General features: G+C 42.7%; 1 protein-coding gene across 1 annotated transcript in view; it reads right to left on the bottom strand.

Annotated features, from left to right (window-relative positions):
• The window catches only part of LOC124720336, a 172598-nt gene that overhangs the window by 22892 nt on the left and 136539 nt on the right, over positions 1 to 13167 (bottom strand). Inside the window, exon 5 of the mRNA XM_047245653.1 lies at positions 10031 to 10057. Coding sequence (XP_047101609.1) covers positions 10031 to 10057 — 27 coding nt within the window. The remainder of the gene's footprint in view (positions 1 to 10030; positions 10058 to 13167) is intronic.

Genomic DNA, 13167 nt, shown 5'->3' with positions numbered 1-13167 from the left:
ACTTTAGTCCACAAGTGTTGGTCACCTACGATTGTTCGCAGATCGCAGTCTAATTGTTTGCTGTCTCTCTCCCTACCTGAAAAAGGGGCATCTGAGAACGACATGCTTAGCCGAACCTTCCTCACCTCACTCACAGATTGGTGCGTTGCCACATCCTATTCGACAATGATGTGTGGGATATGCACAGTGACCTGTTAATAGGTGCACGACACCTCAAGTAGGGGTAACGTCGCGCAGTTTGAGCCTGTTCCAGGTGCTTGGGAATACGCTGTAAACACGTCTCGTAGTGCTTCTAGGGTCCCAGTCAGACTGCCATTCAATTCCAGGGTCCTAAATGTCTTTTATCAGGAAGATACGTCCTTGTGATGTAGTACACACGATCATATTGCTCGCGTCCCGACCAACACAGCGGCGCTCTGTAACGTACCACGACATACACGTCACGTAGACCGAAGATCACAACTAAACCCTCCACAGGTGTAGTGCAAAAGGCAGCGGCGAGCCTCAGAAGTACGCCACAGTATTGTTTTGTAGCTGCCTAGTCTAAGGCGATGCGCCCAGGCGCTGGCAGCAAAGCCCACAGTAGCTTCGTAATATGGCCGCACTACGTGCAACGGTAATTTTTGGTCAGTAGTACCAGCATGGGCAATCTCATGCATGATTTTGTCTGCTTTCTGAGGAACAGATTTTACGTGTTGTAGGAAGTTCCTTTTCTCGTCTAGAAGAGTGCCTAAATATCTATGACAGGTATTACGTCAAGCACCAGGCAAGGATTTCTGGTAAGAGAAAGTCTTCTCTGAGGAAGTATGTATGTGGTTTTATGAACGGCTATAGTTAGTTTCTTGCTCTTGCACCAATGCTGCATCTGGACAAGCACATCATTCACTTTTTCCTCAAGTCTCGCCCTGGAGTCTGCAAGGACTACTACTAGGATGTCATTTGTGTATGTGACAATATCGTCAATAGCATCTGCCCCCTATAACAGAAGTAATAGGGGTTCAGCACTAGGATTCCAGGCAAGTGGACCACTTATGGAGACAGTAAATATACCAAGGGGACAATATTACACGTGCCAAAAAGTTTATTAACTGAATAACAGAATTTTAAAACTTCCTGGCAGATTAAAACTGTGTGCCCGACCGAGACTCGAACTCGGGAGTTCGAGTCTCGGTCGGGCACACAGTTTTAATCTGCCAGGAAGTTTCATATCAGCGCACACTCCGCTGCAGCGTGAAAATCTCATTCTGGAAACATCCCTCAGGCTGTGGTTAAGCAATGTCTCCGCTGTATCCTTTCTTTCAGGAGTTCTAGTCCTGCAAGGTTCGCAGGAGAGCTTCTGTAAAGTTTGGAAGGTAGGAGACGAGATACTGGCAGAAGTAAAGCTGTGAGTACCTGGCGTGAGTCGTGCTTCGGTAGCTCAGATGGTAGAGCACTTGCCCGCGAAAGGCATAGGTCCCGAGTTCGAGTCTCGGTCGGGCACACAGTTTTAATCTGCCAGGAAGTTTCATATCAGTGCACACTCCGCTGCAGACTGAAAATCTCATTCTGGAAACAGAATTTTAATTTATGCATGCAGATAGAGAACAGCACCGATAGAAATTAACAGAGATGTACGACAAGGGTGCCGTCTCTCACTCACTTTACTTAATATATATGTCGTACTGACAATACTGTTAGACAGTTGAATGATAAATTAGTTCAGGAATAAAATTAATTTCTAGAAATACACATTTACATGCTGTACTATTTGCTGATGGCCAAATAATTTGCCGGCCGCTGTGGCCGAGCGGTTCTAGGCCCTTCAGTCCGGAACCGCGCTTCTGCTACGGTCGCAGGTTCGAATCCTGTTTCAGGCATGGATGTGTGTGATGACCTTAGGTTAGTTAGATTTAAGTAGCTCTAAGTGAAGGGGACTGATGACCTCAGATGTTAAGTCCCATAGTGCTCAGAGGCATTTGTTAAGTCCCATAGTACTTAGAGAAATTTGAACGAAGTAATTTACAAAAAATGGACGATTATTTACAAGTTACTCTACATCTCTCGGACTCCTCAGCTTCAACATATCACAAAATACAACGTAAGTTATGACTTTTTAAGGAAAATATCCAAAGTGTACTAAAATAGTGTTAAATGGAAAATCATTTGCAAAGGGAATCTCACTTTATGCTGTTAGGATATGATGCAATTATCGTAACGTTATATCCAATAAGCTAAATAAGTTTCAAATGATACGTGGCACTATACAGGGAACATTACCCAATGATAGCAAGAAAGATATAAAACCAAATTCTACGAAGTAATGGCAAGATCTATCCTCACACGTGGACGTGAGACTTGGAAAGTAACTAAGAAACGCCAAAGGAGGATACAGTCAGCTGAAACGAAATTTTTCAGACAGTGAAAGGATGTACTCATTGAACCCTGTGCCAGGCACTTAATTGTGAATAGCACAGTAATCACGTAGATGCAGATGTACTCTGAGAGAACAAGTAAACAGTTCTCAAATGGGGACAGAATTAAATACATTTTGCACCAAAGAAAGAATGTAAAATGCGACGATAAAATGAAAAAGCACATTGAAAGAATAAGGCAGAAGGAATAGTTGGACATGTAATATACTTTATGCTGTAGGACAGAGATACAGGAGTACCAAGGAAAAGCTGGCATCTGCGAAGGTAGAACAGGCTATAAAGTTACTTCCTGAGTTAAAGAAAATGATGAAAGAATATCAAACCAGTGCCGTCAACAGTATTTCATTTACACACGTGGACTTTACAAGCAAAAGATGAAGAGGTAGAGAAAATGTATGACGGCACCGGATAGGCAACTCAGTATCTAAGGGAGATGCTAGACTAGTAAACAGGGGAAGATTGAATGCTGCGGTAGGAGAAGGAACATAAAACAGTGTTATCGCAAAATTTGGCTCGGTGGTATGAAGGGGAGAGGAGAGACAATAATAGAGTTCTGTGATAAACATCAGATAGTGGTAGCGAATACACCGCTCAAAAATCATAAAAGCAGGAAGTATACTAAGACGCCGCCTGGAGTGGATGCTAGATATCAGCTTGATGACGTTATTGGTAGGCTGAGATTCCGAAATGAGTTAATGGATTGTAAAATTTAATCAGGGGCAGATATAGACTAAGACCACAATGAAATAAGGATAAACAATAGGCTGAATATAAAGAGAATTATCAAGAAAATTAAATGTGGCAATGAGGAGAATCTGAAAATGGGTGGATCTGCTGTAATGAATATTACAGTAGGTAGTTCAGTTAAAGGGGAAGGGGTCATCAAAGAAGCTGGAAGTGTGTTCCTCGAACCACTCCGTCACAGTCCTGACCTTGTGAGATGGGGCATTACCTTGTTGAAAAATGCCACTGCCGTCGGGAAACATGTTCGTTCTAAGGGGGTGTATGTGTTGTGCCATCCAGTGTACGATACACCTTGGCCGAGCTCCATTGAACCCACGAATGCCCGTGTCAGTGGTTTCCAGAGCATAATGGAGCCGCCGCCAACTTGTCTCCGTACCGCCGTACAGGTGTCGAGGGGCTGTTCCGCTGGAAGGCGACAGATTCGCGCCCTGCTATTGGGATGAAGAAGGTATCGGGATTCACACAGCCATGCAAGGCTCTGTCACTGCTGCAGTGCCCAGTGCTGAACATTCCAGGCGAAGTCGTCAGTGTGGTGCTGTTCATATTAGCACAGTCATGGATCGCCGGCTGCGGAGGCCCATCGTTAGGAGTGTTCGGTGCGCTGTGAGTTCACACAGACTTGTGCCCTGTCCAGCGTTAAAGTCTCGTGCTAGTTCCGCCACAGTTGGCAGCCTGTCCTGTTTTGCCAGTCCGCCCAGCCCACTACATCCGACATCTGTAATGGGAGGTGGCCGCCCAACCATACGACGTCTGGAAGTGGTTTGTCCTTGGCGTTGAAGACATTCACCACAGCTCTCCTTGCAGTTTTTGAAATGCTCGTACCTAACCTCCTCGCCATCGCAGTCTGCCCTCGGTCAAACTCAGACAGAGCGCGCGCCTTCACAATTCTACACACAGACAGCACACTCACTGATACCACATGCACCGTCTGATCAGCAGCCATATCTCGCCGGCTGACGCCACTATCGCCTGGACGGATTTATATCGATAGTAGGCCATTATGTTCTGGCTGGTCAGTGTAGGTACGAGTAGAATAACTGAGAAAAAACTTTCTGCAATGGAAGAAATATTGTCGGCCGCAGTGGCCGAGCGGTTCTAGGCGCTTCAGTCTGGAACCGCGCGACCGCTACGGTCGCAGGTTCGAATCCTACCACTGGCATGGATGTGTGTGAGGTCCTTAGGTTAGTTAGGTTAAAGTAGTTCTAAGTCTAGGGGACTGATGACCTCAGAAGTTAAGCCCCATAGTGCTCAGAGCCATTTGAACCATTTGAACAAATATTTAAACTGATATTCGAATGAAAGAAGTAGGAAAATACTCGGGAAAATACAGGAATAAAGCAATATGTACTTAGGAACTAAGCACAGGGAAACCATGTCAAGAAAGCTGCACGAAAATTGTGAATAAATCGAAAAAGAAATGATCGTCGGGAAAGATAAATTCAGCATACAGAAAAATCAAAACCACATCCGTTGAATTAAATGGAGGAGTGTCAACATTAATAGTGCAGTTAAACGCAGAGGGGAGAGAGGATATGTGGAAAGATGGTGTTTAATGGCTTTAGGAGGGAAACGAGTTGTCAGTGACGAGCAGGAAGAAGAATCAGACGTCAATAAGGGGTTCATTATTACAGTTAGAGTCTGACACAGCTATGGAGGACTTGCGCTTGAATAAGGTAAAGACATAGATACTCAAGTTTTGCAATTCCTAAATGCGCTGGGATTAAACGAAACAAAACGACTTTTCATGTTGTGGTGGAGACTTTCGAAAATATCATCGGTACAATTCCAAAGGTAGTAAAGGGAAATAAATGCGAGACTTATTGCACAATCAGTACAGTCGCTCATGAATGCAAGTTTCAGGAACAAATAGCATAGGATGGAAAAATAGTTATGGACGTGACCGTTGGTTTTGCTTTAGAAAAGGTAAAGGCAGTTCTGACGTTATGTTTTATGAAGAAGCAAGACTTAAGAAAAATTAAGGCTATTTTATGGGATTTGTAGACCTAGGAGAAACTTCAGGTGATGTCGAATGGTGCTTTTCGAAATTCTGAGAAAATAACAGTGAGCATTACGGAAAGACGTGAAATATACATATGTATAAGTATCAAGAAGTAACAATTAGTACTGAAGACAAATGACGAAGTGCTCGTATTAAGAAAGGTACAAGACAGAGATAAAATCTTTCATTCTCACTGTTCAATGCGGCCGCGCGGAGTGGCCGCGTGGTTTGAGGCGCTGTGTCACGGATTGCGCGGCTCCTCCCGCCGGAGGTTGGAGTCCTCCCTCGGACATTGGTGTGTGTGTCGTTCTCAGCATAAGTTAGTTTAAGTAGTGTGTAAGTCTAGGGACCCCAGACCTCAGCAGTTTGGTCCCATGGGAATTCATAAATATTTGAACATTTTGTTCAACGTGTACATCGCAGAAGCAGTGTCAGGTCGGTCCAGGAGTGGGGTTGAACCACAGAGTGAAATATCACCAGGGATAAGATTAGCAGATGACATTTTTCATGTCAGTGAGAGCAAGGAATATTTGCAGAACATACTGAATAGAATGGTCTACAGAACACAGAAAATGGACTGAGAGTAAATCGAAGAAAGGCGAAAATAGTGAGGTGCGGAAGAAACGTGGTTTGTGAGAAAGTCTATTGTTATCAAAAAAATTTCGCTTGTTTTGAGAAAGATATTTCTGAAAATGTGTGTTTGGACTGCAGCTTTGTGTCAGACGAGGAAATCCCAGAAAGAAGAGAGTCAAAGCATTTTGGACGTGGTGCTATAGAAGGATGTTGAAAATTACGAGGACTGATGAGATACGGAATGGGGAGCGGAGAAGATTATATGGAAAACATTTACAAAAAGAAGAAACGTGATGATGGCTCATGTATTAAGAATCAAGGAATAACTATTATGATGCTTGAAGGAATTACAGAGTATGAAAATCGTAGGGCAAGACAGAGACTGGAATATACGGAAAGAACAACTGAGGACGGAGGGCGCAACTGCTGCTCTGGGGCGAAAAATTGGCACAGGAGGGGGAACCGTTGCGGCCACTGGAAAACCTGTAGGGACATTGATCAACGAAAAAAAAATGGCGATTTAGAAGATTGTTGGCCTTTTTAACTGGCATTCTTGCTTACTTCTGCCAATATAAAGTGCGTCTGATATTCAAATGACAGGAAAGAGAGCGTTGACTACTGAATATATTTGAATTTCCATTGACATTTGCAATCAAAGTTCATCACAAAACCATTACTGAAGCTGTGTTTCGTTGTCTTCTGCTACCAGACAGTGCTACAGGTTGTCCCATGTTTATACAAAAAAGACGTACAGGAACGTCTTCATGTTCTTACATGTTTCTCCTCCCCACATTACTTTAGGTATCTAGTTAGTAAAGTTTTATGAATACTTTTATGGAAGAAAACTATATCCCTCAAGGAGATGTTTCAACTGTGACGTGGTTTCTGATGGCTATAACTAACAATACCTCAATGGACTGTTCGGGCGCTTTAGTTGCGGAGAGTTTTCCAGTTTTCAATACATCTTTCACAATTGCAGCAAGTACGCACCAACTGCAGATGACTTGAGAGATGGGCACGCAGACCTGGATTCTAGTAATTGTCAGAAAATAAACTGCAGGTGTTGCTTGTTAACAGTTCCCGTCATCCTTTCCGTCTTCCAGAACTGAAACTGAGGGACATCTTTTTAAATATGAAGGCGTCGGTGAGGTATATGGGCATCCATTTTCATCAGGCGTTCAAGTGCCTGCCACATCTGAGGAACTTTCGCTCTCGATCCATCAAAGCTTTTGAAATTTTAAAGCGTGCAGCACACAGAGTTTGGGAAGAAGATCGAGCAGACCTGCCCCAGTTTTAAAGAGAGTTTGTCTGGTCCCAGCTTCATTATGGATCTCCGATGATCAGACCTTCTAGACCATCGTATTTGGAGGTCCAGTGGGTGGGCATTAGGCTGGAAACAGGTGCATTCAGAGCCTCTTCACCGAAGCTTGCCACCCACCACTTCTAATCTGATGGCAGCTGCTTGCCGTAACCCATCTCCATGGCTGAGGTCGCTAATGCAATCCTGTGCAGTGGCGCTTGACCTGGTGGTAAGGCAGTTTGGATTCTGGCGGCGGAAAAAAGTTTTTACTGCCAGTATTTGGGTGGCGAGGGGAGGAGAGGTGGTGGCGTAAAGCTCCTGGTCACCAGGCTCTACGCCAGTGTTCTCGTTTGAATACAAAAGCTCTCTGCAGTGTCTCACGAAGTGGGGGCATGCAGCACTGTTGATGGTGGTTTGTCTGCTGGATGGGGATGTTTAGTTTGGTAGCCCCCTTTGTGTCATTCATGAGGAGCAGGCCATGTGCCAGCACTGGCTTTCACCCTCTCCTTTCCCCTGTCATCATCACACAAAACAAACACACACACAACACATACATGGAATATTACAAATATTGTAATGGATCACATTGTAAATAAAAATAAAACAAAGAAGCTACTCACTGTGCAACAAGCTTACAAAATGTCTTGTAAAATCTAATTGCCAGCATACCATACTGATTGTCTCCCACTCAAAGAGTGGCTTTTCGATAATCGTCTGTGAGCAGTGGGACCATTTGGGAACCGAACAAAGAGCTGTATTTTAAAAGTGGTTGTGGCGAATACTAAGCCTTTCACCACAGATGGAGTAATTCACCAACATATTATGTGTAGAAGCCATTATTTATTTTAAATTTGACTGATTTTAAAGATTGTAATTTTTTAGGTATATTTACTAACGTCTTACATGAACACATGAATTTTAAGATTGTTTATTGAAATGTATCTAGACAGAGAGGATCCCTTGGGTGCTCGATGGTTATCTCTGATTGTGTCCTCAGAGTCTGCCTACCAGATGCTTTCACAATCCGTCATGCTGAGCTATAGGATATTTGGAAGACCCTGTATCGTATGAGATGATACAAAGGAAACATGTTTGTAAACTGATCCAATACCCTTAGCGCTCTACAGGCAAAATAAGCATGTAGGTGAAAAGCTTACGTAAAATATACGAACTGCATTTCTCTTGCGGCCACATTGTGGATAGGTGGTGGTGTTCTGCCAGGTACCTGGGCTGAAACCAGCAGGTACATATAGAGGTGAAGCAGGCCCGTAGGGAGTGGCAGTTGAAGAAAACATCATTCCCTTGGAACCTGTGAACTCACCGTTGAGCCAGAAGGTCAGGCGTGAATGGGAAGGTGAGTGGCTTGTCACTTGTCACCGTACTGGACGTTGCGCTTTGTGGGTGGCGTTTTCTCCATAGAAAGTTCCAGCCATTTCTGAAATTCGATGAACTGTCCAGATTACACTCTAAGCTGTTAGGTTGAAGGAGTTTCAGAGTGGTGTCTCATCCCTTACCAGTCCAACCTTTAGTCAGCTGCAATTCCTACTGTTCCATTTAAAATCTTTCATTGTACCTTTCCTCTTTTACTTGACTGCTTTACAAATCATGATTTCATACATCATAGTGTTTCTCTCTCTGTCTCTCTCTCTCGCTATGTGTGTGTGTGTGTGTGTGTGTGTGTGTGTGTGTGTGTGTGTGTGTGTGTGTGAATTCCTATGGGACCAAACTGGTGAGGTCTCTAGACTTACACACTACTTAAACTATGTTAATAACAACATACATACCCATGGCTGAGGGAGGACTCGAAACTCCAGTGGGAAACTCTAAGTGGGCGGCCCACACAGAGTGGAAATAATGTAAAACATACTGTGACTGTGTACTGGAAACTTGTAGTTTCAATAGAGACTAGCAACAGTCACAGAAAAGCCTTACGTAAAATGTTGCCTGCGAATTCTCAACTGCGTCTTATGTAGAAAGTAATATCAATAGCTGGGTTGGATTGTTTAGTGGAAGAGACCAGACGGCGAGGTCATCGGTCTCATCGGATTAGGGAAGGAAGTCGGCTGTACCCTTTTAAAGGAACCATCCTGGGATTTACCTGGAGTGATTTAGGAAAATCACGGGAAACCTAAATCAGGATGGCCGGACGCGGGATTGAACCGTCGTCCTCCCGAATGCGAGTCCAGTGTGCCATCCACTGCGCCACCTTGCTGGGTTCAACAGCTGGCAATGCTGGGACACAGTGGGGTGGGGGATTACTCTATCAAGGAATCCATCAACTCTTCCACAGAAGGGAGAAATGTCTCTTTTCATCTCCTTTCAAAGAGTATCAAACTAACATTCCACCCAACAGTCGCTTCTGTGACTATTTCCTAATAAAACACTAGAACAAGCATTAAAGATTTAATTTAATAATTGCCAACATCTTGCTTCCTTTCAGAGTCTGTGGTAATTCTGTCCATTTTGTAACGAAAATTTTATAAGAGTAGCAGTTGTCATTATGTTAACAGTTCTTTTGTATTATTTATTACAGCATAATTCTTGTACAATCATCATGTCCAACGTACTGGGTGCGTACTGTTCTGGAATGAGACCTCAGGGAGAAGGCCAAAACGATGGACCAAGACACTCTGAAGTAATGATTCAGTACACATACATAAAAACTTTTGATGTCAGTTGAGCCGGCCTCGGTGACCGAGCGGTTCTAGGCGCTTCACTCTGGAACCGCGCGACTGCTACGGTCGCAGATTCGAATCCTGCCTCAGGCATGGATGTGTGTGATATCCTTAGGTTAGTTAAGTTTAAGTAGTTCTAAGTCTAAGGGACTGATGACTTCAGAGCCATTTGAACCATTTGATGTCAGTTGATTACATGGCATGCTCATCGAAACTGGATTCTGATATCGCATCTCACATAATAAATACTGCTGTAAAGACACTGTTGCACAATTGAGAACATATTCGCAACAATAACAAAAAGTCTGGTTATGTGGACAATACATACCTCCTAAAGGTGGCTTGAATCCCAGAGCTGCAGAAAGAAAAGTAGTGTAAATACATAAAGTCAACAGTCTGTTTTCAATAAATATAAATGTACAAAAGTAAATGAGATAAGTGCAGGAGAATAGTATAGTTCTAAGTTTCTTCAGCAATGGCAGTCGCTTGTATGCAATAGACACATATCTAAATCATGATCAAAAAAGAAAACTTTCTGCTGATGGTTTAAAAACTTAATTTTAGACAAATTTCAATTAAAGATGTTCTTATTGCGTAATTTTTATCAGTCCTAGGAATCTGCATAACAACAAATAAAATGAAAACAAAATTATATCAATAAAACACACTCAGCACAGTGCCTATGTGAACAATCAAAACAGCTTTCTATACCACTCTGGCGTGTTCCTTTCCCTGTTTTGCCCAGTAAGAACTAGTTATTCACTTTCAATGCCTTTGAGGTTTATAGGAGATTACAGTGAAATCTGTCTTAGTTTTATTTCTTTTGAGTTCAGCTCTCACAAGGCATATCTTGAATTTCATTCATATAAGATCTTCAGACTCATCCAAAGTAACCCTAAATATTGGAAGATATCATTTAAAAAGTCTGTGAGATTTAGAAAAATATGTGAGACAAGATGATACCTTAGTTTTAAACGGTCAAACTTAATTTCCTTTTACCCCTCTCTTAAATTAAGTTTCATTTATATAAGTAATAGGCTAAAATTGGAAATTCTGTTCTATTTTCATCTGTTCTGACTGCAGCAACAAACACAGAAACAAGTTTATGTTTCATTTGTAATGATATTTAGCCATAAGTCACAAATAATTTTATCTGTGTTTGTGAGGTATAGTTGTCATCTGTCAGTGGCTTAGGAAGGCAAAGGGTTGTTCCTTATTTAACAAATAATATTTTGAAGAACGTTAGGAAAATTTTCCCTAGCTACAATTAAAAAATGAAATTATTCCAAGGCTAATTACTAAAGATATTAACTATTTAATGATGTAAAGATATATAAGGTACACTTTACACTAACTGCGAATAAAGTAAAGTCTTGCATTCAGAATAAGATAGATTCTTGAGTAGAGATGCAATGAGCACTCTGGGACAAAACCTGTCACAGAGTTTGCTCCCCGTATTTGTATATGACATCGCATTCCAAGATAGTGGAATCGAAGATGGCAAGGCAGGAAATTAGAAAATCCAAGACAGGGCAACTACTGAAATATCCAAGATGATGGAAATACCTCACTTCTCCAAATTTTAGAATGATGGGAAATTTAAGAAGCCTACTTACGACCGCGAGAAATTCAAAAAGCCCAGACTTGCGTGTGCTGCCCTATTTTGGATGCGCTCAGTATACCCAAATGGCATGTATATTGCCAATACATTTAGGGACAGTGTTATGGAACAGTGTCTCCCATAACTGCTCTGTAATCTAATTAATGACCCATTCATCAAATTAGACTACAAATTCAATTCAATTTTCGAGCGATAAATGAAAGTGTACATGTAACTGAAACAAATGCCAGCGATTGTAAATCTAGTAAGTTCTTCATTATTGCAAGTCTATGCTGTGACTGATGTGTGTAACGTTTCTGTGTAAGCTGGGTCTGCTGGCTGGCTGTGGGAAGTCGAGAACTGCACGGCGAGAATAGCAAGTGGTTCAAAAAACTTTTTTTCCTTGAAAGGGACAGAATGCAGCCAGGTACACACTGGGAAGCAGCTGCAGTGCGGGACAGATGTGGGACGCCTTGCGTGGTCACTGCATGGGCAGCCGGGAGAAATCTGCATTCTGTAAATTCCATTGTGAGAAGGAGCAAAAAGAATAACTTTTAAAAAGATAGAGGTTTGTGGCGGGTTGGGGAAAAAATGAAGCAGTCAGAGAGAGAAGTACCCATTGGATTTAAAGGAGGCCAAGAGTAACTTATGTTGAAATGTAGGGGCAGATATTCGTAGGCACCTGCTACAGGTGTTGAATATCAAAACCTACGATACTTAGAATCCTTTGTAACGTCAGATGCCATCAGATAATAGAGTGCTGTTGTCATACTGAATACTAGCTCTCGGAAGCTAAGTAAGGTTTCGCTACTCTTGTGGAAGATGTAGTTTTATAATAGGACCTGGTTAGCGATATTATACGGCTCATCGTCTGACGTTTATTGTTTCACGAAACCGTGAACAGTATACGTTGTTGTTTAATGATCCAGGATTATATCGCCCATCTGACGGAAGACGAAACCAACTACTCAGTGTTTCAACAAGATGACGCTACAGCTAACAGAACTTACAACACATTATGCGTATTATGGAAGAGTTTTTTGGCGAAATCTTCATCTCAAAGAACCTATGGCAGCCTAGCTCCTCGGAGTTTACGCCAACAGACTTTTTTCTTTGGGGAATAGCATGTAGTGTACCGCAAACGCCAATGCTTGATTGGAGATTTAAATATTGAAATAGCTTCATACATGAGAAGCATACCATAGCCAGGTGGACAGAAAGGGATTCCCAATAAAATTAGGCGGGTTGAGCCTTGTATAGTCACTCGTGGAAGTCATTCCCAACATAGTGTACATGGTAACCACACACTTACTTTCTGAGCACCCATACAAGCAGTGGCACTGAAGACACATATTATATACTCGTTGCAGAGGAAATGTTGAGAAAGAAGAAATCCTGACCTCTGCCGCATTCGAGCAACGAAAAAATTCATAGGTGACAAATGAAAATTTCTATCAACGCTGGGGTTCTAAACCGGGTCTTTCGTTTAGCAGGAAGATGCATAAACTACGCTGCCTTGACATAGCAGTTAGACACAACTGCGCAGACTACACAAGTGTGCTACCCGTGCTACATCCATATTCCTATTCGCCGCACAGCCCGCCATGGTGGCGGAGCGGGTCTAGGCGCTTCAGTCCGGAACCGCGCTGCTGCTACGGACGCAGGTTAGAATCCTGCCTCGGGCAGGAATGTGTGTGATGTTCTTAGGTTAGTTAGGTTTAATTAGTTCTAAGTCTAGGGGACTGACGACCTCAGATGTTAAGTCCCATAGTGCTCAGAGCCATCCCAACCATCATTCGCCGCACACTACCGAAGTTGCGTCCGCTAGCCCTCTTCCCCCTTTTCGCTCACCGCATCGCACAAAG

Source organism: Schistocerca piceifrons, chromosome 11, assembly GCF_021461385.2.
Source record: "Schistocerca piceifrons isolate TAMUIC-IGC-003096 chromosome 11, iqSchPice1.1, whole genome shotgun sequence".
NCBI lineage: Eukaryota > Metazoa > Arthropoda > Insecta > Orthoptera > Acrididae > Schistocerca > Schistocerca piceifrons.
The sequence above is the reverse complement of the archived record's forward strand: the minus strand, read 5'-3'. Positions and strand labels throughout refer to the sequence as shown.